The sequence below is a fragment of the Herpailurus yagouaroundi genome, unplaced genomic scaffold, assembly GCF_014898765.1.
Source record: "Herpailurus yagouaroundi ecotype Mexico unplaced genomic scaffold, PumYag 67681, whole genome shotgun sequence".
Lineage (NCBI taxonomy): Eukaryota > Metazoa > Chordata > Mammalia > Carnivora > Felidae > Herpailurus > Herpailurus yagouaroundi.
In genome coordinates, this window is record NW_024420481.1 from 3,996,186 (window position 1) to 4,018,857 (window position 22,672).

At 39.2% G+C, this 22,672-nt stretch overlaps 1 protein-coding gene across 3 annotated transcripts in view; it reads left to right on the forward strand.

The window, feature by feature from the left end:
• The window catches only part of ZNF280C (zinc finger protein 280C), an 88,151-nt gene that overhangs the window by 52,856 nt on the left and 12,623 nt on the right, over positions 1-22,672 (forward strand). For 2 of the 3 annotated variants that reach the window (XR_005788102.1, XR_005788103.1), the window contains exons 17-21: positions 5,892-5,954; positions 8,731-8,849; positions 8,998-9,034; positions 13,364-13,509; positions 21,514-21,584. Coding sequence is in view for 1 of the 3 variants with exons in the window: in XM_040468129.1 (XP_040324063.1) it covers positions 5,892-5,954; positions 8,731-8,849; positions 8,998-9,034; positions 9,159-9,168 (229 nt within the window). In the remaining 2 variants the exon portion in view is untranslated. Of the gene's footprint in view, positions 1-5,891; positions 5,955-8,730; positions 8,850-8,997; positions 9,035-9,158; positions 9,711-13,363; positions 13,510-21,513; positions 21,585-22,672 lie in introns of those variants that run through there. The other variant, XM_040468129.1, reaches the window with a different exon arrangement.

The window sequence follows — 22,672 nt, forward strand, 5'->3', positions numbered from 1 at the left end:
GTTTGTGGGTCTAGTTCTGGGGTTTCTATTCTATTCCATTGGTCTATGTGTCTGTTTTTGTGCCATTCTTTAGAATATTTGATACTTTTCATCACTCACTTTTGAAAATCTTCTTGTCAACTTAAACTGTTACCATCACTTTTTTTCTTCCCTTTTGGCTACTTCTCTATTCCATTACCTTTTCTTTTTTTTGCCTCAGACTATTTTTTAGTTTTTAAGTTTTTTTTTTAATTTTTTTTTCCACGTTTATTTATTTTTGCGATAGAGAGAGACAGAGCATGAATGGGGGAGGGGCAGAGAGAGAGGGAGACACAGAATCGGAAACAGGCTCCAGGCTCTGAGCCATCAGCCCAGAGCCCGACGCGGGGCTCGAACTCACGGACCGCGAGATCGTGACCTGGCTGAAGTCGGACGCTTAACCGACTGCGCCACCCAGGCGCCCCAGTTTTTAAGTTTTTAATTTTAGTTCCAGTATAGTTAACATACAGTGTTAGTTTCAGGTGTACAAGATGATGATTCAGCAATTCCTTATATTACTGGGTCCTCATCATGACAAGTGCACTTCTTAATCCACATCACCTATTTCACCCATCCCTTCCACCTCCCCTCTGGTAACCATCAATTTGTTCTCTGCAGCTAAGCATCTGTTTCTTGGTTTCTCTCTCTCTCTCTCTCTCTCTCTTTCTCTCTCTCTCTCTCTCTCTGCTGATTTGTTTTGTTTCTTAAATTACACATACGAGTGAGATTATTTGGTATCTATCTTTTCTGATTGACTTATTTCGCTTAACATAATACTCTCTAGCTCTACCACATTGTTGTGAATGGCAAGATTTCATACTTTTTTGTGGCTGAATAATATTCCATTTGTGTGTGTGTGTGTGTGTGTGTGTGTGTGTGTGTGTACGTACATATATATACCACATCTTCTCTATCTGTTCATCTGTTAATGGATACTTGGGCTGCTTCCATAGTTTGGCTATTTTAAATAATGCTACAATAAATATAGGGATGCATGTATGTATCCCTTTGAGTTTTTGCATTTGCGGGGGGCGGGGGGTAGAAAACCAGTAGTGTGGTTACTGGATCCTAGGGTAATTCTATTTTTAACTTTTTGAGGGATCTCCATACTGTTTTCCACAGTGGCTGCATCAGTTTGCATTCCCACTAACAGTGCATGAGGGTTCCTTTTCCTGCACATCCTTGCCAACACCTGTTGTTTCTTGTGTTTTTGATCTTAGCCATTTTGACAGGTGTAAGGTGACATCTCATTGTGGTTTTGATTTGTATTTCCCTGATGATGAGTGATGTTGAGCATCTTTTCATGTGTCTGTTGGCCATCTGGATATCTTCTTTGGAGAAATGTCTGTTTATGTCTTCTGCCCATTTTTTATTAGATTGTTTGGTTTTTTTGGTGTGACTTGTATCAGTTCCTTATATATTTTAGATGCTAACCCTTTATTAAATATGTCATTTGCAAATATCTTCTTCCATCCAGTAGGTTACCTTTATTTCATTACCTTTTCTTTTTTTCAATCTTTCTTGCCTCTTTACTTTCCCTTTCTTGGTACCTTAATCACTCTCAGAATGTTATTTTACTTTTCTACTGTAAATCCTCCAATTTCAGTGCTGAGTTTTCCTAAGATCCATCTCTTCATCAGCTTGACAGATACTTTTATCTTTGACCCACTGGCATCTATGAAGAACAAAAATAAGTCAAACATTATTGTCTGTCTAGGATCCAAACTACTATCACCCCAATACTCTTTAAGCTCAGTTTGTCTCAAGGTATCGTTTGCAGAAGTGTGGAGCATCAGCAAAAGATAATACCCTTTAAGTTTCTGAAGCCTGTGGTGCTCTCTTGATCTGCCACCATTCATAATGACTTCCTGAATGTCTACCTGCTGCAGTTTACCACTCTGCCTCCCATCTACTGCAGGGGTTTCCATTCCGTGGTTGCCCTAAACCAGGCCCCAGCCAGTCTCTCTCAGTATACTGCTGGGAGGAATGCTGGTGTTTTCATTAATTGAAGTATAATTAACATAGATTAGTTTCAGGCGTACAATATAATGATTCTACAGTTCTATATATTGCTCAGTGCTCGTCAAGATAAGTGTGCTCTTAATCCACTTTATTTTGCCCATTCCCCTCCCCCCTCCTCTCTATCAACCACCAGTTTATTCTCTGTATTTAAGAGTTTAGGGGGTTTTCTGCCTCTTTTTTTGTTTCTTTATTTGTTTTGTTTCTTAATTTGCACATATCAGTGAAATCATAATGGTATATTTCTTTCTCTGGCTGACTTATTCTGTTTAGGATTATACCCTCTAGGTCTGTCCATGTTGTTGCGAATGGCAAGATTTCATTCTCTTTTATGGCTGAGTAATATTCCATTTCATATAGATAGATAGACACACCGCATCTTTATCCATTCATCTGTCAGTGGACATAAGTTGAGTTGCTTCCGTATCTTGGCTATTATAAATATAATGGTGCAGTAAACATAGGGGTCGTTATCTTGGCGTAAATACTCAGTAATGGAATTACTGGATTATATGGTAATTCTATTTTTGTTTTTTTGAGGAACCTTCATACTTTTTTCCACAGTGGCTGCACCAGTTTGCATTCCCACCAACAGTACATGAGGGTTCCTTTTCTCCACATCCTTGCCAACACTTATTTCTCATGGTTTTTATTTTAGCCATTCTGACAGATGTTAACGTGATATTTCACTGAGGTTTTAATTTGCATTTCCCCAGGCGTGCCTGGTTGGCTTAGATTGATTCCAGGGTCTTGAGTTCAAGCCCCTTATTGGGCATAGAGCTTTTTAAAAAAATTAATTTGCATTTCCTTGATGATTAGTGATATTAAGCATCTTTTCATGTTATCGGTCATCTGCATGTCTTCTTTGGAAAAATGTCTCTGGACTATTTTGTTGTAGTCCCAGTAGTTTAATTTTGCTTTGGTTTCCCTTACCTGAGGAGACATACGTAGAAAAATGTTTCTACAGCTGGTGTCAAAGAAATTACTGCCTATGTTGTCTTCTAGGATTTTTATTGTTTCAGGTGTCACATTTAGGTCTTTAGTCCATTTGGAGTTTATTTTTGTGTGTGGTGTAGAAAAGTGGTCCGGTTTCATTTCTTTGTATGTGGCTGTGCAGCTTTCCCAGCACCATTCATCAAAGATACTGTCTTTGTCAGTATCTTGCATCCTTTGTCATAGATTAATTGACCATGTAAGTGTGGGTTGATTTCTGGGTTCTCTATTCTGTTCCATTGATCTATGTGTCTGTTTTTGTGCCAGTACTATACTGTTCTGAACACTACAGCTTTGTAGTATATCTTGAAATCTGGAATTGTGATGCCTCCAGTTTTTTTCTTCTTTTTCAAGACTGCTTTCGCTATTTGGGGCCTTTTGTGGTTCCATGCATATTTTAGGATTATTTTTTCTAGTTCTGTGAAAAATGTTGTTGGTATTTTGAAAGCGATTAAGAATGCTGGTCTTTTATTCTGTGCCAAACACACGACTGCCCCAATGGAGCTTTAATTCTAACCATAATTTATAGGAGATTAAATTGGAAAATATTTTTAGTGTTTCTTAAACCCATGGTCATTCCGTCCTCCTATCTCCCATTTTCCATAGGTTCCTTGGCTGTCTTGTAGGACCTCCCATATCAGTTCTGTCCCCACATATTTCCAGTTGGCCTCAGGCTTCCTTTGTAACCTTCTCCTATTTTCCAGTGAGCCCCAACCCTACATTGCATTGTCATCACACACACAGAGCACTTATTATTAGCCTCATATAGAACCGAAAGCTTCCACTTCTACTTTTCTAAGGGCCTTTGCATTTCCCCTAATTCAGCGATGCCTTGCTTCCTTTGTTGCCTCAGGTACCCTCCCCCTGAATGGTACACCCTGACCCAGTGTGGACTTTTGTCATAGATTTGAGCTCTGCATCCACAGAAGCCTCATTTTCTTAGAGGTTGAGTACCTTTATTCCCAACCCATACTAACTCTATAACCACAAATCAGGCCCCCCAAATTAATTAATCTTCCCCAACATATAGTTTGTTTCATATTCAGTATCTAAAGTGTCTTTCCTTATTTGTTATTCCTTGGAATCCCCCTCTCCTTCCCTTTCAGTTTACCTTCTTTTGTGAGGGATCTGATCCCCACAGCCACATAATAGGAATCATTCCTTCCTTTGAGTTCTGTACCATTCAGCTATTCTGCCTCGTATTAAATATGTGCCTGTCTTATCTACTTGAGAAACAGTTCTTTGCATTCATCATGGCACCTATTCTGCAGCTGTTTTCACAGGATTATAACTAGCCAGAATCTTCCTTTTCCCATGCATAGGTGGTATGCTGGTGATAGTTACCTTGTGTCTCAGGATAATCATTGATCTGGTGTGCTGGCTGGTTTGGGTCTGTCAGTGCAAGCTAGGGCCAGTGTTTCTCAAACTGTAGCTTGCATAAGAATCACCTGAAACACTTGAACTGATTTCTGGGCCTCACTGCCAGCGATGAATTCAGTAGGTCTAGAATGGGACCTGAGACTTTGTATTTCTGATGATTTCCCAGGGGGTATGGATGCTGCTGGTCCATGAACCACACTTTGGGATACTGTGGTATGCTAGTCCTTGTTAATCCTGCCTGGTTTTCTAATACAGGAAAGCTTTCCTTCTCAGTTTAGAAGGGGATATAAAAGCTATTACCATTTGTTGCAAAATTTGGTTAGTGTTTTTTTTGTTCTGTGCATAGAGCTCTGTTTTCTTTAATTCGCTTTCCCTAAAGGCTCTCCTAATAATTGCAAAAGATTCTTTAAATGTTTCATTTTACTGATGGCAAGTAATGTAATTTATCCCAAGTAGCATTTACCTTGAGGATCATTCAGATTCTCTCCCCTTGCTAATAAGTATAAGAAAGTGATAATTATTATTCATAACAATTTATATTATAGCAAAATACGTTATTAGCAAATACCTTTTAAATTGTTTTCAACTCTTAGGGCACCTGGGTGGCTCAGTCGGTTGAGCGTCTGACTCTTGGTTTTGGCTTCGCTCATGATTTCATGGTTTGTGGGTTTGAGCCCCACATTAGGCTCCACGCTGACAGTGCAGAGTCTGCTTGGAATTCTCTCTCTAAAAATGAATAAATAAATAGTTTTCAACTCTTAATAGTTGAAAAAATTTAATTTTATGCTCTTTGCATTTTTAACTTTGAGGGTTTTTTAAATAATGGTGAGGGTACTGATCATTTAAGAATATTCTCAGGAAGGGGCACCTGGGTGGCTCAGTCAGTTGAGCATCCAACTGTTGATTTCAGCTCTGGTCGTGATCCCAAGGTTGTAGGATCGAGCCTCGCATTGGGTTCTGTGCTAAGCATTGAGCCTCCTTGAGAATATCTCTCTTCTTCTGCCCCTCTCTCCTGCTCACATGCATGCACACACTCTCTCTCAATATAATTAATTAATTAATTAATTAACATTAAATACAAACAGAAAATACAAAATAAAAGTCTTGAATTAGGGACACTTATGTAGCTCGGTCAGTTAAGCATCTGACTTTTGGTTTCGGCTTGGGCCATGATCTCACGGTTCGTAGGTTCAAGCCCCACATCAGACTCTGCACTGCCAGCGCTGAGCCTGCTTAGGATTCTCTCTCCCTCTCTCTCTGCCCCTCCCTCGCTTGTACACGGTCTCTCTCTCTCTCTCTCTCAAAATAAATACATAAACATTTTTTTAATCTTGAATTAAACAGATGAATAATAGAATTTTAATAATTTAGCTCATGATCTTTTATTCAAAGCTAAGAACTAAACATGTACTTGAAATGTGTTCATAAAATTAGTATGAATTACTGTATAATAACATCTCATCTGTCTGTTGTTTTTCCAGCTCTCATAGCAACCATCCAAGTAAACGGTTTTATATTTTTAAGAAGCATTCTGGAATTCTCAGGTAACTAGTTGATCTTTTTCCATTTTCTCTATTGAAAAATTCTAGTAATTTTTTTAACCCGATTCTTGAGTACCTTGTTTGGAAAATGAAGTGATTACTACCAGACATAATACAGTTCTCTTCATTATAGCATAGAACAAAGCAGAAATAGCCTATATTCTCTGGCTAAACTTTGTTTCAGTGGTGTTAGGCAATAAGGCGAAACTTTCATGGATTTACATTATAAAATAAAAAACATTTGAAGATTAAAAAGAGGTTTAAAATAATCTAGTAAATTGACTAACACATTTTGATTTTGAGCAATATATAGCCTTCATAATTCTTGGGATTTTTTTTTCATTTTTAAATAAAGTACACAACCTGTTTACTCTACAAAAGGAATTGCTGATGAACATTTCGAAAGGCACTGATAATTAACCCTAATTATACCACACACGCTTAGCTCAGAATCCACTATGCATCATTTTTCCACATTCTTCTGCTTTCTTTTTACTTCATCTTCTTTTGTTTATTTTGTTCATGTTGTCATTGCTATTTGAAATATCAGTGCCAAGATTTTGGTAGCATCAAGATGTCTTATGGCTAAGACGTAGACTTAAGTTTAGCCAGTACTTGTTTTGATGCTTTGGATTAATGGAAAAGCGGAATGGGAGATGATACATCTCAGGACCTTTGTATTCATTATTCCTTCTGCCTTGTTCACTCTTCCCCAGATATCTGCATGGCCAGTTCCTTCCTTTAAATCTCTAGTCTAGTGAGTGAGACTTTCTTTGACCACTCCATTTAAAATAGCATCCTTTCCCCTAGGCCCCATCCCCACCACTACCTATCTCCATTTATTTTATTTTTCTTCACTTTTTGCTTTCCACCATATTGTATACTTCACTCTTTTGTTTATTGTCTGTGTCTTCTCACTAGAATGTGTGTGGTTTGGATATTTGTCTATGCCATATGTTTACTGAGCATTGAATAGTGCCTGACACATGGTAGGCATTCTGTAAATATTTGAGTAAATTAATGTACATGTTGAAAATTACATATGTGGATGATGTTGGACCAACAGTTCATAGGCAGAGGAAAGTTTGATTCTATTTTAAAAATATATTCATGCTATTTTAAAAGTATTACTAAATTTAAGGAAATATAATTTTTAAGAATGAAAAAGGAATTTTTAATTCTAAAGATGAGCGTTTATTTTATTTTTACATCATTGTTATCAAGCTCAGTTGTGTGGTTGATTCTTAAATTGATTCTATGACTTTAAAGATCTGAGACTTTTTTTCTCAATTTGGATGGGCCTCAGATTTAAATATAAAATTGATTAGTTTCTGTGTATGAGACTTAGCATATTTATAATTCTATAGAACAATAAATTTTGTAATTATTATTTTGTTAAAATGCAATGTTCATTTTTTTAATTTATTGTGTACCTATTATGTATAACACATCGTAGCAGTTCCCATAAAGATGACAGTGATGAAGAAGGCTTGTCCAACCTTCAAGGAATGTACAATATATGTTAAGGTGTGAATATAAGTAACTACAGTAACATAAGAAGGTTTGCAGGGGCGCGTGGGTGGCTCAGTTGAGCATCTGACTTCAGCTCAGGTCATGATCTCGCAGTTCGCAATTGCAGGAGGCACATGGACTGTTTAAGATTATTATGGTAGTTAACATTGACTTAATAAGAATCTGGGTTAAGGTGGTGAAGTGGTATTACACTGTTTAAGAACATGGGCTCTGAAATCAAAGGGCTCACTTTCAAATCTAATTTTGGCCTTGATAGGTTTTTAAACCTGACCCTGTCCTCTATAAAAAAGTAATAATTATAACACCTACGTCTTTGGCTTGTTATAGGATTCAGATAAGATAATATATCTAAAACCCTCAGCATGGCACAGAGTTAAGTGCTCAATAAATTGTTAATAATATAGAATATTTGAAATATTGACTATTTTAAGAAAAAAGAGAGTCAGAGATAATTTTGAGCCATTGTGTTGGGAGCATGACATCATAAGAGAGATTGGTTAGGGGGAATGGTTTTTGGCACTGGGGAGGAAAGCACAATTTCAGTGTATGAAGATCATTTTTGATGTTCCGGCGTGACACCCAGGTATAAATATATAGCAGGCTGTTAAGACTAGAACCACAGGGGAGCAGTCAGTCTAAGGTATGCTACTGGTTTTTATTCCTTGACACGTCGAAGTACTTAAATTTAAAGCATCCAGTGAACTATAAAACTATGTTTATGCTCGTTAATTGGTAATAACAATAATTAAATTATATGATTTACTTTTAAAGCCTTCCCATTTCTTTTCTAATTTTATCACCTCTAAAATAAGATACTAGATTATAGGCTCCACAGAGTTTGCCCTCTTTTGTTCACTCTTGTATCCGTCACATCTAGCAGTAGAGTGTGTGGAAAGAAGGTCCTCAGAAATGGGCCAAAGCACGGAAAGAATGTGACTTGCACAAGCTACACAAGTTGTTAGTGGAGCCACAATTAGGCTTTAGGTCTCTTGACTCTTGTCCTTTAGCAACCAGTATGAGAGGAAGTGGTTTATAAAGCAGTAAATGTTAGCATAACTTAAATGTGGCTATGTCATTTTCTAGGGTACCATTTCAGATAAATCAGGCTTATAGAACAAAATTGGCAATTGATGGTCATAACACATAAAAAGCAAATCAAGAGTTATTACATGGAAAAATAATTATTGAACGTGCCTATGGACTTGGATAAAAGATGAAAACCTTTGCTTTCCTTTCTTCTTCATAGGGGCATTACTCTAGTGTGCCTTAAATGTGACTTCCTAACTGATTCTTCTGGCTTAGATCGTATGGCTAAACACCTAAGTCAGCGTAAAACTCATACTTGCCAAGTTGTAATAGAGAATGGTATGTATTTATAATTGTGTTACTTTGAATTTCTGATATTTATTCCAGTACTTTTGATCAGCCACAATATGGGCTCTTACGTACTAAACTGATGGTGTCACTCATCACCTATACTACTGTAAATGTAAACCTCTTCTTCTAATTTCAGTTCCTGAAAGTACCTCAACTTCTGAACCCTCGTCTGAGTAAGTTTAATTTCCATTTCGTGCATTTTTCTTTGATGGATTTTAGCACTGTTGCATTTTTAAATGTACCATTAATAGAAATGAAAAATATTAAAGTATTTTGTTTTTGTTTTTGTTTTTAAAGCGCTTGTTGAAATAGATTCCTGCTCTATGGAGCTCGTGCAACCTGGTGCAAGACAAGTTGGAATTTCCTAAGTTCAAAGTTCTGAAGTGTTTTCTTACACAAAGGCAGTTTCCTAAGTTCAAACTTCTGAAGTGTTTTCTCACACGAAGGCGGTTAAGCAGTTCATGACACTAGTTCTGATTCAGCTCTTTTCAGCTTTCAGATGGCACTAGATTCTTATTCCACCTTATCTTTGTGTCAGGTTAACATATCTTAACATAAGCTTTTTTCTCCAGTTGGCTCTCTCCAAAAATAGCTTTTGTTGCCATGGTCGTTTTTGCTTTGCTTAAAATAGTTTGTGTTTTTCTCTGCTGTACTTGCCTTCAGAATATCGCATTCCAAATGATATGGCTATTCATTTTCTTTGTCTGTTTTGTCTGGTTTCTTAGTTAATTTCTTATAAGTCTTACATTTTTAGGTCAGATAGCTGTCTTTTTCCTCTTTCCTTGTCTGTCATTGTTCTATTTTTCATATTTTTCAGATGCAGAAGCAACACAGAAATTTCAAAAAATGTCCAGGATACTCCTGGTCAGTGTCCCCCTTCGATGGACACAACTGATGCCTGTTCTCTCTTTCCAAGGAATGTGAATTATTTGACTGTGAGACCTCCTCTAGATTGTGGCCTTAAGAAATCAGATCTTGGGGAGAGTCCCTTCCTTCATGACTGGCCTCCCATAAGGCTGATGCTAATTTGGCCAGAGATGACCTCAAGGCCCACCAAATTGAGCACAACTTCCCACTGGGGGCTTTGGTTCTTGATCTTACGCTTATGGGTTCATTCTGACCAAGAAAGGCCCATCAAATCAAATGCTTCAACGTCCAAGTTGGAGTTTAATCATTTTGGCTGCTGCCCTTTAATCTTCGTCTAGTATGCATGCAGTCCAAGGAATATAAAAACTGGTTGTGTAGGGAACCAAGGTTACTTTCATGTTCTTGGAAAATAAGTTTCTAAAATTACAGTTCCAAAGTTATAGTTATTTGTACTGTCATTTAAAATTTTATCCAGTATTAATCCTAGGAGTTTTCAGCAATACTAATATTCAATTTTTTTAAGTTTAATTTTGTCTTGATTTTATGTTCTTCACCAAATTTATTGATGTGTGTTTGTTATGTCCACTTTTATCTCTTTTCTTTAAAACTTTTCTTTTGTGTTTGTTTTGTTTTGTTAAGAACTCCAAGAAATTCTTTAGAATTCTCTACAAATTTCACGTAGCTACCTATTGATAGCTTCTAGATTTGGTAGTTGTTCAGACCACTAGACAGGATTACATCTTCTGTCTGTCTTGGGACTATCATTAACATTATCTTAGTGATTAGGAGCTCAAAGACATAAAGAATTGGCAAAAAACACTTCCTACAGCCCTTAAAACAAATTTTAAAGTTATGTTTCTGTACATCTAATACATAATATCTTCTTAGCCATTAATGTAATCCCTTTGGATAAAGATAATATATTCAGAAAATATTGGGACCAAAAATGCACTTGTTTCTTGCCCATATATATATAGATGTATATTTTTTTTAATTTGGTGTTTGTTTATTTTGGTTACATTGAATATAGATTTGCTGAACAGTTTTGATGTTATTACTTATTTTTTTAATAAAATTTGTATTGGTAAAGTGCCTCAGGAATTATTTTCTCATAAATAACGTCATATAAAAGCTGTAGATTTTACCGTGTAACTAGGAGCATTGCTTTGCTTCTTACATGAAAGCCTGATTCCTTGGCCTACAGACTGAGAGCTTCACCAAATGCATCTTGCAGTTTTTCCTCCAGCACAGTTAAAAGTTCACTATTTATACTTTACTAATTTCTTGGACTTTGGAGGCTGACAAAGCCCCTTTGTGATCTTAATAACTATTAAGGTGGTCAGGCTTTGAAGTTGTTTGACTCCATCATGAGTGGTTTTTTCATCTTAACATCAGAACTTCTTGTACTTTTTCAACGTTTATTTATTTTTGGGACAGAGAGAGACAGAGCATGAACAGGGGAGGGGCAGAGAGAGAGAGGGAGACACAGAATCGGAAACAGGCTCCAGGCTCTGAGCCATCAGCCCAGAGCCCAACGCGGGGCTCGAACTCACGGACCGCGAGATCGTGACCTGGCTGAAGTCGGACGCTTAACCGACTGTGCCACCCAGGCGCCCCAGAACTTCTTGTACTTTTTACTTGCACTTTGAAACTGTCTTAGTCCCTTTGGGCTGCCATAACAGTATCATTGACTAGGTAACTTATGAGCAACAGAGATGTATTTCTCATAGTTCTGGAGGCTGGAAAGTCCATGATCAAGGCACGGGCAGATTGAGTATCTGGCGAGGACCCACTTCCTGGTACATAGAAGGTCATGTTATTGCTGCATCCTCCTGGCAGAAGTGGGGAGAAAGTTCTGTTGTGTCTAATTTATAGGGACATTGGGGCGCCTGGGTGGCTCAGTCGGTGAGGCATCCAACTCTTGAGTTTGGCTCAGGTCATGATATCATGGTTCGTGAGGTCAAGCCCCGTGTCAGGCTCCATGCTGTCAGAGCTTGGGATTCTCTCTTTGCCTCTGTCTCTGCCCCTCCCCTCTGCGCAGCTAGCTTGCAGGTGCCCTCTCTCTCTTTCAAAGTAAATTAACATTTTAATTTATAAGGTTACTAATCCCATTCATGAGGGCTCCACCCTCATGATGCAGTCATCTCCCAAAGGCACACCTCCTAATGCCATCACATTCAAACATTCAGCTTATAGCAGAGACATATTGAAAGCCAGTTTCAATGACCACCTGTTATGTAATCTATTTGTAATTCAGTCAAAAATGTGGAATCTATTAGTTTTAATTTTCCAGACATTTTTTTTTATTTTAATGTTTATTTATTTATTTATTTTGAGAGAGGGAACGTGAGCAGGAGAGGGGCAGAGAGAGGGGGAGAGAGAGAATCCCAAGCAGGCTCTGCATTGCCAGTGCAGAGCCCAACGGGAGGCTCAAACTCACGAACCATGATATCATGACCTGAGCCAAAATCAAGAGTCAGACGTTTAACCGACTGAGCCACCCAGGCACCCCCAGACTGATTTCTGCTGTAAATGATTTTCCAAAATCTCTAAAAGTGTGGTTTGTTAGTAGTGTTCCTACTACTACTTGTTTCTTAGTAGTAGACTTGACAATATTTGAGTCTTTATTTCCATATCTGTCCCTCTAGAATGTTTTTTCATTCACCATCTATCTTTTTTTTTTACTTTTCAAAAATTGTAATGAAAACATATAAATTTTTGCCATATTAACCATCTTCAAGTGAAAAATTAAGCACCAATTACACCAAGTTTTAAGCTTTTACCCAGAAATAACTTCTTTGTGGTTTCAACATAGATTCTCTTTTTATATACAGATATTTTCTCTGGATCTGTTATAGTTCAAGAATATGATAAACCAAAACACATTGTTGCTATAGCAATATTTTAGATAGGAGTACAGCTTTTTGTTCTTCCAATAAGATTCTGTTTCTTACAGTTTGTATTAGGTTCATTTTCTCAAAGTATAATACTCTTAAAGTTCTGTATCCTGTAGCACCATTTTTTTTTGCTTTGTTTCAATAAAACATTTCAGTCACTACTAAGCTTCTTATTATAGGCAGTTAGTTGAGTGTTAATTGGTGCAAATGAGTATTAGCTCTACATTTTGATCCCATTACCCTCAGGGTATTCTAAAAATTTTTTTTTCAACGTTTATTCATTTTTGGGACAGAGAGAGACAGAGCATGAACGGGGGAGGGTCAGAGGGAGAGGGAGACACAGAATCGGAAACAGGCTCCAGGCTCTGAGCCATCAGCCCAGAGCCTGACGCGGGGCTCGAACTCACGGACCGCGAGATCGTGACCTGGCTGAAGTCGGACACCCAACCGACTGCGCCACCCAGGCACCCCTACCTCAGGGTATTCTAAATAGTTCCTTCACTTGATTTAGAAATAGCCATCTCTCACATGTGTGCTTTTTAAAAGGTTACAGCTGAATAAAGGTGTGATTGGCTCAGTTTCAATCCATCACCATTATTAGAAAAATAACCTCCAAACTACAGAGACTTAGCTTCTTGTCCTTTTTTGTCACACTTTGCCAAAACATCTCTTTGGGCTTCACTACCTTGTTCAGCAAGTACTTATTGAGCACTTACTATGTGCCTAACACTATTCCAGGTTCTGGAAAAACAGACTGAAATCTCTTCCCTGGTGGAGCTTATATTTCAGTGGCGGAAGACAAGACAATAAAAAATAAGAAATTTATATAGTATGTTAGATGATGATCAATGCAACGGAGCAAAATAAAGTGGGCAAGGAGGATGGTAAGTATGGGCTGGGGTTGGGAGGTTGCCATTTTAAATCTGGTGGTCAGGATAGGACTCTGGGAAGAGGACCTTGAGTAAGGACCTGAAGGAAGTGAGGAAGTAGGCCACTTGATTATCTATTGGAAGAGCGTTCCACAGAGAGAATAGCAAATGCAAAAGCCCTGAAGAGAAAATTGGAACCCCTACACATTGCTGGTGGGAATGTAAAATGGTTCAGCAACTGTGGAAAACAGTTCAGCAGTGCCTCAAGAAATTAAAACGTGGAATTACCATATAACCCAGCAGTTCTGCTCCTAGGTATATATCCAAAAGAATCAAAAAGCAGGGACTCAGATACTTGTACATGCATGTTCATAGCAGCATTCCTCCCAATGGCTAAAAGATGGAAACAGCTCAAGTGCCATCAATAGATGAAGGAATAAATAAATTGTGGTATATTCATACAATGGGATAATATTTAGCCATAAAAAAAGGAATGAAGTACTGATTCATGCTACAATGTGGATGGACCTCAAAAACATGCTATGTGAGAAAAGCCCGTCACAAGAGATCACATATTGTATAATTTCATTTATGTGCAATATCCAGAATAGATACATCCATAGAGATAGCAGATTGATGGTTGCCAGGGCCTGAGAGGGGAAGTGGGAATGGGCAGTGACTACTTAATGGGTACACGGTTTACTTTGGGGTATGATGGAAATGTTTAGGAAAGAAATATAGGTGGTTGTGCAACATTGTAAATGAACTAAATGCCACTGAATTGTTCAAGATGGTTGAGTTCTTAAATTTTGATTTTAAATTATGTGAATCTCACCTCTACAAAAACAAGCTTAAGTTTAGCAAATTAGGAATTTGAAGGAAACCTTTTTAACCTAACCTAATAAAAATCAGCTAACATAATGTGATGCAAGGTAGAAATAATGAGTCCTGAAGTAAGGTCATGCTTGGCTCATGGAACAGCAACAAGACCAATGGGGCTGCAGTGGAGGGGGTGTTGGACAGGGGAACTTGTAGTAGGAGATGGGGCCTGTGAGATGATGTGGGCCATGTAGTATAGGGACTTCTAGGCAATTGTAAGGATTTGGCTTTCACTCAGAGATAGGAAGCCATTAGTGGATTTTGAATGGAGAAGTCTTTTATACCTCAATGAAAAACAAAAATTCTGAGGTGCCTAGGTGGCTCTGTCGGTTAAGCAGCAGACTCTTGGTTTCAGTTCAGGTCATGATCTCAAGTTTCGTGAGTTTGAGCCCCGCATCGGGCTCTGCGCTGACAGTGCAGAGCCTGCTTGGAATTCTCTCTCTCTCTCTCTCTCTCTCTCTCTCTCTCTCTCTCTCTCTTTCTCTCTGCCCCTCCTCCACACACACGCACAGGCACTCTCTCAAAATAAATAAATATACTTAAAGGGAGAGGTCCCTCAAAAAAATTGAAAAAAGAAAAACAAACATTCTTAATTACAGTCTTAACAGGATCACTAGTTGCTGTCTTGAAAATAAGCTGTAGGGGACCAAGGGCAGAATCAGGGAGGTCAGCTAGGAAGCTGTTTTAACAATCCAGATGGAAGATAGTAGAGGTTTAACTAGGATAGGTGAAAGTGTAGGTGATAAGTGGCTCAACTGGGGGACTATCTTGAAGGTTGAGCCAACAGAATTTGTTGGTGGTTTGGGTATGAGGTATGAGAGGAAAAGTGTTGTGGAGGACAGCACAGCCATTAGTCTAAGCAACTGGAAAGGTGATGTTGTTAACTGAGATGGAGAAGACTAAAGGAGGAGTAGATTTGGAAGGGAAGATGAGGACTTTGATTTGGGACATGTTTGAATTTGAGATGCCTATTAGATATGCTGGTGTGGATGTCATGGACATCCTGATGTGTGAGTTTGGGGTTTAGAGGAGAAGTCCAGGCTGTCAGTAACATTTAAATTTATTAAAGAGTTACAAGGCTATGAAATCACCAGGGGATAGACTAGGGATAGAGTAAGGACAGGGTTCACAGATTGAGCTCCAGGGAATTCCAACAACAAGAAGTTAGAGAGATGAGAGGGAATCAGCAGAGGAGAGAGTAAGGAGTTACAGGTAATGTGAGAGGAACTCCAGCGTAGTGACCGTGTCCTTGATCTCAGAGGTCCTATTTGTACACCATGGGTACTAAATTGTTCTAGAGTTCTTGGATTCTATGATGCTATTTTGGTTATACCTAAACATCAGTTATAAATTGTTCTTAGAAGAAAGTGAATTCAGAATGCCACATACCACTATCCCCAAATAGCAGAAACAGGCACTCTTTCAAAATTAATAGAATGAAATGCCCCAGTTAGTCCTAGGCATGGTTAACTCCCCACCATGGACTTTCGTAAAAATAACACTCTTCCACTTCTGCAAAAGAAAGTATCTATATTGGGGCGCCTGGGTGGCTCAGATGGTTAAGCATCCGACTTCGGTTCAGGTCATGATCTCACAGTTCATGAGTTCAAGCCCCGTGTCAGGGGGATCTGTGCTGGCACTTAGAGCCTGGAGTCTGCTTTGGATTCTGTGTCTCCCTCTCTCTCTGCCCCTCCGCTGCTCACACTCTGTCTCTCTCTCTGTCAAAAATAAATAAACACTAAAAATTTTTTAAAAAAGAAATCATCTAGATCTAGAGTGAATGTCCATAATTTATAAATGGTCTGCAACATAAAGGTGCCATGGTCAAATAAACTTAGGAAATACTGGGTTATACTTGTATAGATTATTATTGGATTGTTCATGCTACATGCGTTTGGTTCTCTAAGAGAACTCAGCACTTATTTTGACCCTGGAATTTCTGCACCCCCCCATATTTAATAACTTCTAAACATTAATCTCCACAAGATACAGTGGAGAATGCTGACCTAGATTAGTTATTAGTCAGATTTTCTGAACTGGAAAATAAAAAATAGTTGAATGAGGGTGTTGACTAAGATGAACTTCTAGACATTTCATTCATGTTCATGAATCATTTGTAAGGTGGAGTATGTAACAGGTTAGCAGTATCCATTTTCATAGTCTTAGAAATTATATCAGGAAAAAAATTGTATGTTCATTATGATGTATGTAAAATCTAATAAATGAATAACTGGAACAGACCAGTAATTTGTGTTGGAGGGTATGGTCATCTTAAATTATTTCAAACTCAAGAAGCTTCAGGCTCTTATCGTAATAATGTCTAGCTTCTCTCTATAACTTGTTATGCTTAGCTTATCAGTCTACCCACTTGCCTACTTTTCTTGCAACTGTTACTATTTTTAGCCTGTTATTATCTATTAAGGGGTTTCTTTGTGAAGTTTACTTCCTGCTTACACAGCTTCAAGAGATCTTCCTTGATATGAGCTTTGATACCTGACCCCAGAGTAAACCCTCCCTGTACCATAAAGGGGCAGTGTGGGTGAGTGGCTAAGAGCCCAGGCTCTGCAGCAGACTGCTGAGGTTGGATGGAGTTCGTGGCCCTACCAATGTCCAAATGTGTGTGACTTTGAGCTCCGTGCCTCAGTTTCCTCATTTTTAAAATGCAGACACCAGTACCTACTCATAAGGCTGAAGGAATTAAATGACTTCACACTTACGTATACACACTTAGAACAGTGGTTGGCACACAGGAATGTAAGTCCCCATTGTTACTATTATTGTTAGTTTATTACCACCCTTCCTGATTTTATTTTTGTTTTCATTTTATTCAGATAGATCTTCAGCCTATTTTTCATTATGACCTTTCTACAATCATTTCTGATAAGCTTCTTTTCCTAACCCATTGTGTCTTTCTTGAGAGTCATTGTTGAAGCACATAGTACTGGGTGGGCATGCCATTAGATTTTGTGGTGTCGCAAGCACACCAGACTTTTATTTTTATGGAAGTTATATGAGTGCTCCTAGGTTCATCTGAGTCATAACTGCCTTTTTAAATAATATTAAGGTATTTTCCCTAAATTATACTGCCTTACTCTTGACCACACCATGGTTTGCCTCACACTCAAACTCACACACCTCACTTCTCTGATTCTGAGATCCTTCTGCAGCCTCACCCCTGTCACCTTGTTATTCGACCACCTAAAAAGCTTGCTGTCATTAACAAACTCAGGCTAGTGTGTATCTCTTCTGTTTTTAATCTCTCATGCTGAAACATGTGTGTTTATCCATACCACTGTAACGTATGGTGGTGTAAACAGAGCTAAGCCTTGAAATAAGACAGTCCTAGGTGTAAATCCTGGTTTTGTGTCTAACCAGTTGTGGAGCCTCAAATAAACTACCTCAAGCCTCAGTTTCTCATCAGTGAAAGGTATGTAATGACAATTTCCTCACAAATTTGCTATAAGGATTGTGTGTATGTAAGATTTGGCACTGTCTTTTAAAAATTTTTTTAGTGTTTATATTTGAGAGAAAGGGACGGTGTGCAAGGGGGGGGCGGTGCAGAGAGAGAGGGAGACACGTAATCTGAAGCAGGCTCCAGGCTCCAAGCTGTCAGCACAGAGCCCGATGTGGGACTCGAACCCACGAGCCGTGAGATCATGACTTGAGCTGAAGTTGGACGCTTAACCGACTGAGCCACCCAAGTGCCCCTGATTTGGCACTGTCTTGACAAAAAGTAGGCATTCAATAACTGCTGCTGCTTACACTACTACCCCTAATGTTAGTGCTATTCCTGCTGCTGCTTCTGCTGTTATTGCTTTCATTGCTGTTGCTACTATTACCACTGCTGAGAGAAGACCCTGGAAGCTGCTCATGTGGAATCTTCTCATTGACAGTTTTAGTGGCAATCCATCAGGACTGTGGTTGTCTGTAACTTTGTCTTATAGTGCCCAGGTCTTGTAATACATTCCTCCAAACTGCTGGGTGGGTGATGTGTTCTCACAGTGCTTCAATTACGTGTGGTATAATTCTCTAACATTGAAAATGAGTGTAGTTCTGTCTAAAGGCTATGAAATGACACTGTCTTGTTGAAAACTAGTATAGAATCCAGTCTACTGTGGAGGAAAACATTTCTCTTGTGCTTAGAGAGTCCTTTCCTTACAGGAAACTTTTAAGTAACTGTTACCAGGAATTCATTTCCAGGAATTTCAGCTACTTATCCAATACTATTAATTTTGTGGAAAAGTATAATTGTAAATACCAGCAGTAAAGTGGCACATTGGACTCGCTGCTGTCGACACAGAGCCCACTTTGGGTCCTCTGTCCCCCTCTCTGCCCCTTCCCCACTTGTGCTCTGTCAAATATAAACATTAAAAAAAAGAAGTACCCTTGTTTTCAGAGGTAAAGGATATTGTCACTCAATCTTGGAATTGCTGTTTGCCCCTTATCATCTTCTCCCTTCTCCAATACTCCAACATATCTACCTGACTACATTCATTATAGAAGGAACATTTTAAGTTGTACAAGTTTCTTTTCTTGATAAAATGTTGACAATAGAATGAGGTAATTCTGTTTCGCAAACCTTTGGAGCCTCAGAGCATAAGAATTCTTGAGTGAATCAGTAAATATCTTAAGCTTAGAAAATTAGGCTATTTAATCAGTTGTCTGATACTGATTGGATCAAATGTCCTAAAGACCACAGTGTGAAGTGATTTTCAAAGTTTATTTAGTTCTTTTGGTGACTTTCAAGTGGCTTTGTGGTCAAATTATCTCAGTTCTGAATAATTTAAAACCAGAATATATTCAATGCAGATTCATTTTCAAAACTGAATGATCAGGAAAAACCTGAATGTCTTCCACTTTCATTTCTTCCCTGTGCCCTTTGTATCAGGGAAATTGAATAAGTATAATATATGAATTTTTTCTATAAACTACATTTCACATATGTTATCTTAGTTAAACTTTCAAAAAAGTCTTGTAAAGATGATTTTCAATCCCATTTTACAGATAAACAAACTGAGTTCACTTGTCATTCTGAAAATAAAATGGTATCAGAAAGTACTGACTTGTTCATGTTACGGAAACATCATCCTCCCTGCCCTGGTTTTAGTCAAATCTGAGCATTTTCATTAATGAAAACAAGCACAATTTCAAAGCTGACTCCTTTTTATTTTTTAATTTTTTAATGTTTATTTTTGAGAGAGAGAGAGTGCGCACAAACAGGGAGGGGGTAGAGAAAGGGAGACAGACTCTGAAGCAGGCTCCGGGCTGTCAGTGCAAAGCCCAACGTGGGGCTCAAAGCCACGAGCCATGCCATCATCACCTGAGCTGAAGTCGAATGCTCAACCGACTGAGCCACCCAAGCACCCCAGCGCTGACTTACAATCTGTAGACAAATAAGCAATCCTTATTCAGAGGCCTAAAACTGCATTGTCTTCATAGGGGGCTTAAAATACATGTGGACCTTGAAAAAAACCTAATGCATGATCACACTGTTCATTGGAATGGAAAACTGGAAAGAATCTTAGAGGTCATTTCTTCCCATCTCAAATGGTGCAAAGAAGCTCTTCTAAAATACCCCTTTTGAAAACAGTTCCAGGGGCGCCTGGGTGGCTCAGTCGGTTAAGCTTCCGACTTCGTCTCAGGTCATGATCTCACAGTTTGTGAGTTCAAGCCCCACGTCGGGCTCTGTACTGACAGCTCAGAGCCTGGACCCTGCTTCGGATTCTGTGTCTCCCTCTCCCTTTGCGTCTCCCTCACTTGTGCTCTGTCTTTCTCTCTCTCTCAAAAATAAATAAAATTAAAAAAAAACTTTTTAATGAAAAAAAAAAAAAAGAAAACAGTTCCAATTGTTAAAGCCAGCCCATTCCTAGACTTTCCATCTCCTTATCCTGCCCTCACTCCTAGGAGGACAGTTTGATCCCTGGCTGCCTACTCAGTCCCTGCCCCCAGGTTCTGGGCCTATACCTGAGCTAATAGTGATTTCACTAGCTCAAGACCCAGTGCCTAGCATCCACTCCCATTTCATCTATTACTTGGTGTAAGTGCAGCAGGGGTGGAGTCCTTAGTCTCAGGCCCAGGAGCGCATCTTTCTCTCAGGCTTACGAGAAATAGAGACGAATAAGAGAAGTTAGCATTGTGGCTCTAGCTGTGCAGTTAGACGGACCTGGGCTATACCCTGCTCTAACACCGAGCAGCATTGTGACCCTGAACAAGCTACTGTGATCATTCTGTGCCTCAGAGGTGGTTGTGAGGATTACACACGATAGTTCCTGTTAGGCACATAACAGAGTACTTAGCAGTGCATCGTAAACAATGTTAGCTGCCACTAATAATTGTCGTTATTTCAGTTGGAGGTATAGAGGTTGGAAACTAGGCTAGGTCTGATATTTTTCCCATCTAATGATGTCCCTGGAAGGATAGGCGAGACCACAATAGCTGGGGTCCATCCTCTTTATCTGAAGCATTGAGATTTCCACCTGGGATTGGTGGGTACGGATCAGGTAGGCCAGATTTCTTACCTATGCTTTTACCTGGCACTTCCTCCAGTACTTTAAGATTAAATGCAAAGGGTCACATACTTAGTCACTAGGGAAGGGATTAAGTACCAACTGGAGAGCTCAGGTCATGAGGTCTGTTTCCCAGTCTATTTCAAGACTGTCATGGTGTAGAGGAGCATCCTTGTGCCCTCAATGGTGTCTCTTAAGGCTCTCAGGCCTCCTTACCTACCCAGCTTCAAAACTTCTCTCCCTGGGCAGATGAGCTGCTTCTCAATGTCTCCTCTCCCTCCCTGCTGCCATGCTAGTAGTTCCTACCAGGGTTCACAGATTTCCCTTAGGAGAGTTGAACCCCAGTGATTTGATAGAGGTAGCTTACTTAGAAGAGTAAGTTTAACATGAGCTCTCCCCTCTTAACAAATTTTAAGTGTTCTTAAACAAAAAAAAAAAGTACACACACAAAAAGCACAAAGAAACTTTTGGAGGTGATGGATATGTTTATTACCGTGATTATGGTAATGATTTTATGGGCATATGCCTATGTCCAAACTCATTAAGTTGTATAAATTAAATAAGCTCAGTTTTATATATATATGAATTATACCTTCATAAAGCTTTTTTTTTTTTTAATTAGTAACCCTTCTAGTTTCAGGTGTCTAAGTGCCGAGACTGGGACCAGGATTAGCTCCTTCAGATGGGCTTCCAACCCAGGAAATGGTCAGTACCAGTCAGAAAAACTCCTACTGGTAAACACTTTCCAACCTTCATTCATTTTAACCAGCAGAGGGCAGACAACAGACATGCAATTTCTCTACTGAATTAATCTGTGCCTTGCATCCAGCATGGTCCTCACAGCATAGAGGTGTTTATACTCCGGATTAGTTCTTCAGTTGTCTCTCAGGGTTAAAAGGCACTTGCCTAGTAATTTCAGACAAACAGTGCAAGGACATTTGATATGACTGAAACACTTTCATTTATCTTAAGAAAAGACACTAAAAGGATCCACCTTACCAGGCTGGGTTCCATGAAGCTCTGGCTTGGGAAAAATAGTTTCTGATTTTAGAGTTCATCAGGAAGCCTGAGGATACCCACTTAGCCACAGAGAAGGAGAGAGGGCCAGAGAGAGGAGGCCTGGAGGCACATGAGAATCAACTAGACATTTTAAAAATACAAATTCCAGGGTGCCTGGGTGGCTCAGTCAGTTTAGCGTCCAACTCTTGATTTAGGCTCAGATCATGATCTCACAATTCATGGGTTCAAGCCCCGTGTAGCATGGAGCCTACTTGGGATTCTCTCTCTCCCTCTCGGTCCCTGCCCCATGCTCTCTCTCTAAATAAATTAATTAAATAAAACTTTAAAGAAACAACAAATTCCTGAGCCCTGCTCCCAGATGTAGTAGATCAGAGTGGCGTTAGTGTCCCAGGAAATCTGTATTTTAACAGGTTGCCGACAGTTTTCATGCAGTTGTCTACGAGCCAGCATTTGGAAGCCTGTAATCTAGGGAAATTTCTGGGGTCCTGGCTCAGTACTACTGCCCCACTGCCAGTCGTTAGGGTCGTGGACAAAACAAGATTTGAAGGCCCCCTGGGTGGCTCAGTCGGTTAAGCATCCAACTCCTGATTTTGGTTCAGGTCATGATCTTGCAGTTAATGAGCTCGAGCCCCATACCAGGCTCTGCACTGACAGTGTGGAGCCTGCTTTGGATTCTCTGTCTCTGCCCACAGCCCCCCCCCCCCCCCGGTCATGTTCACTTGCTCTCTCGCTCTCTCTCTCAAAATAAATAAATAAAACTTTAAAAATAAAAA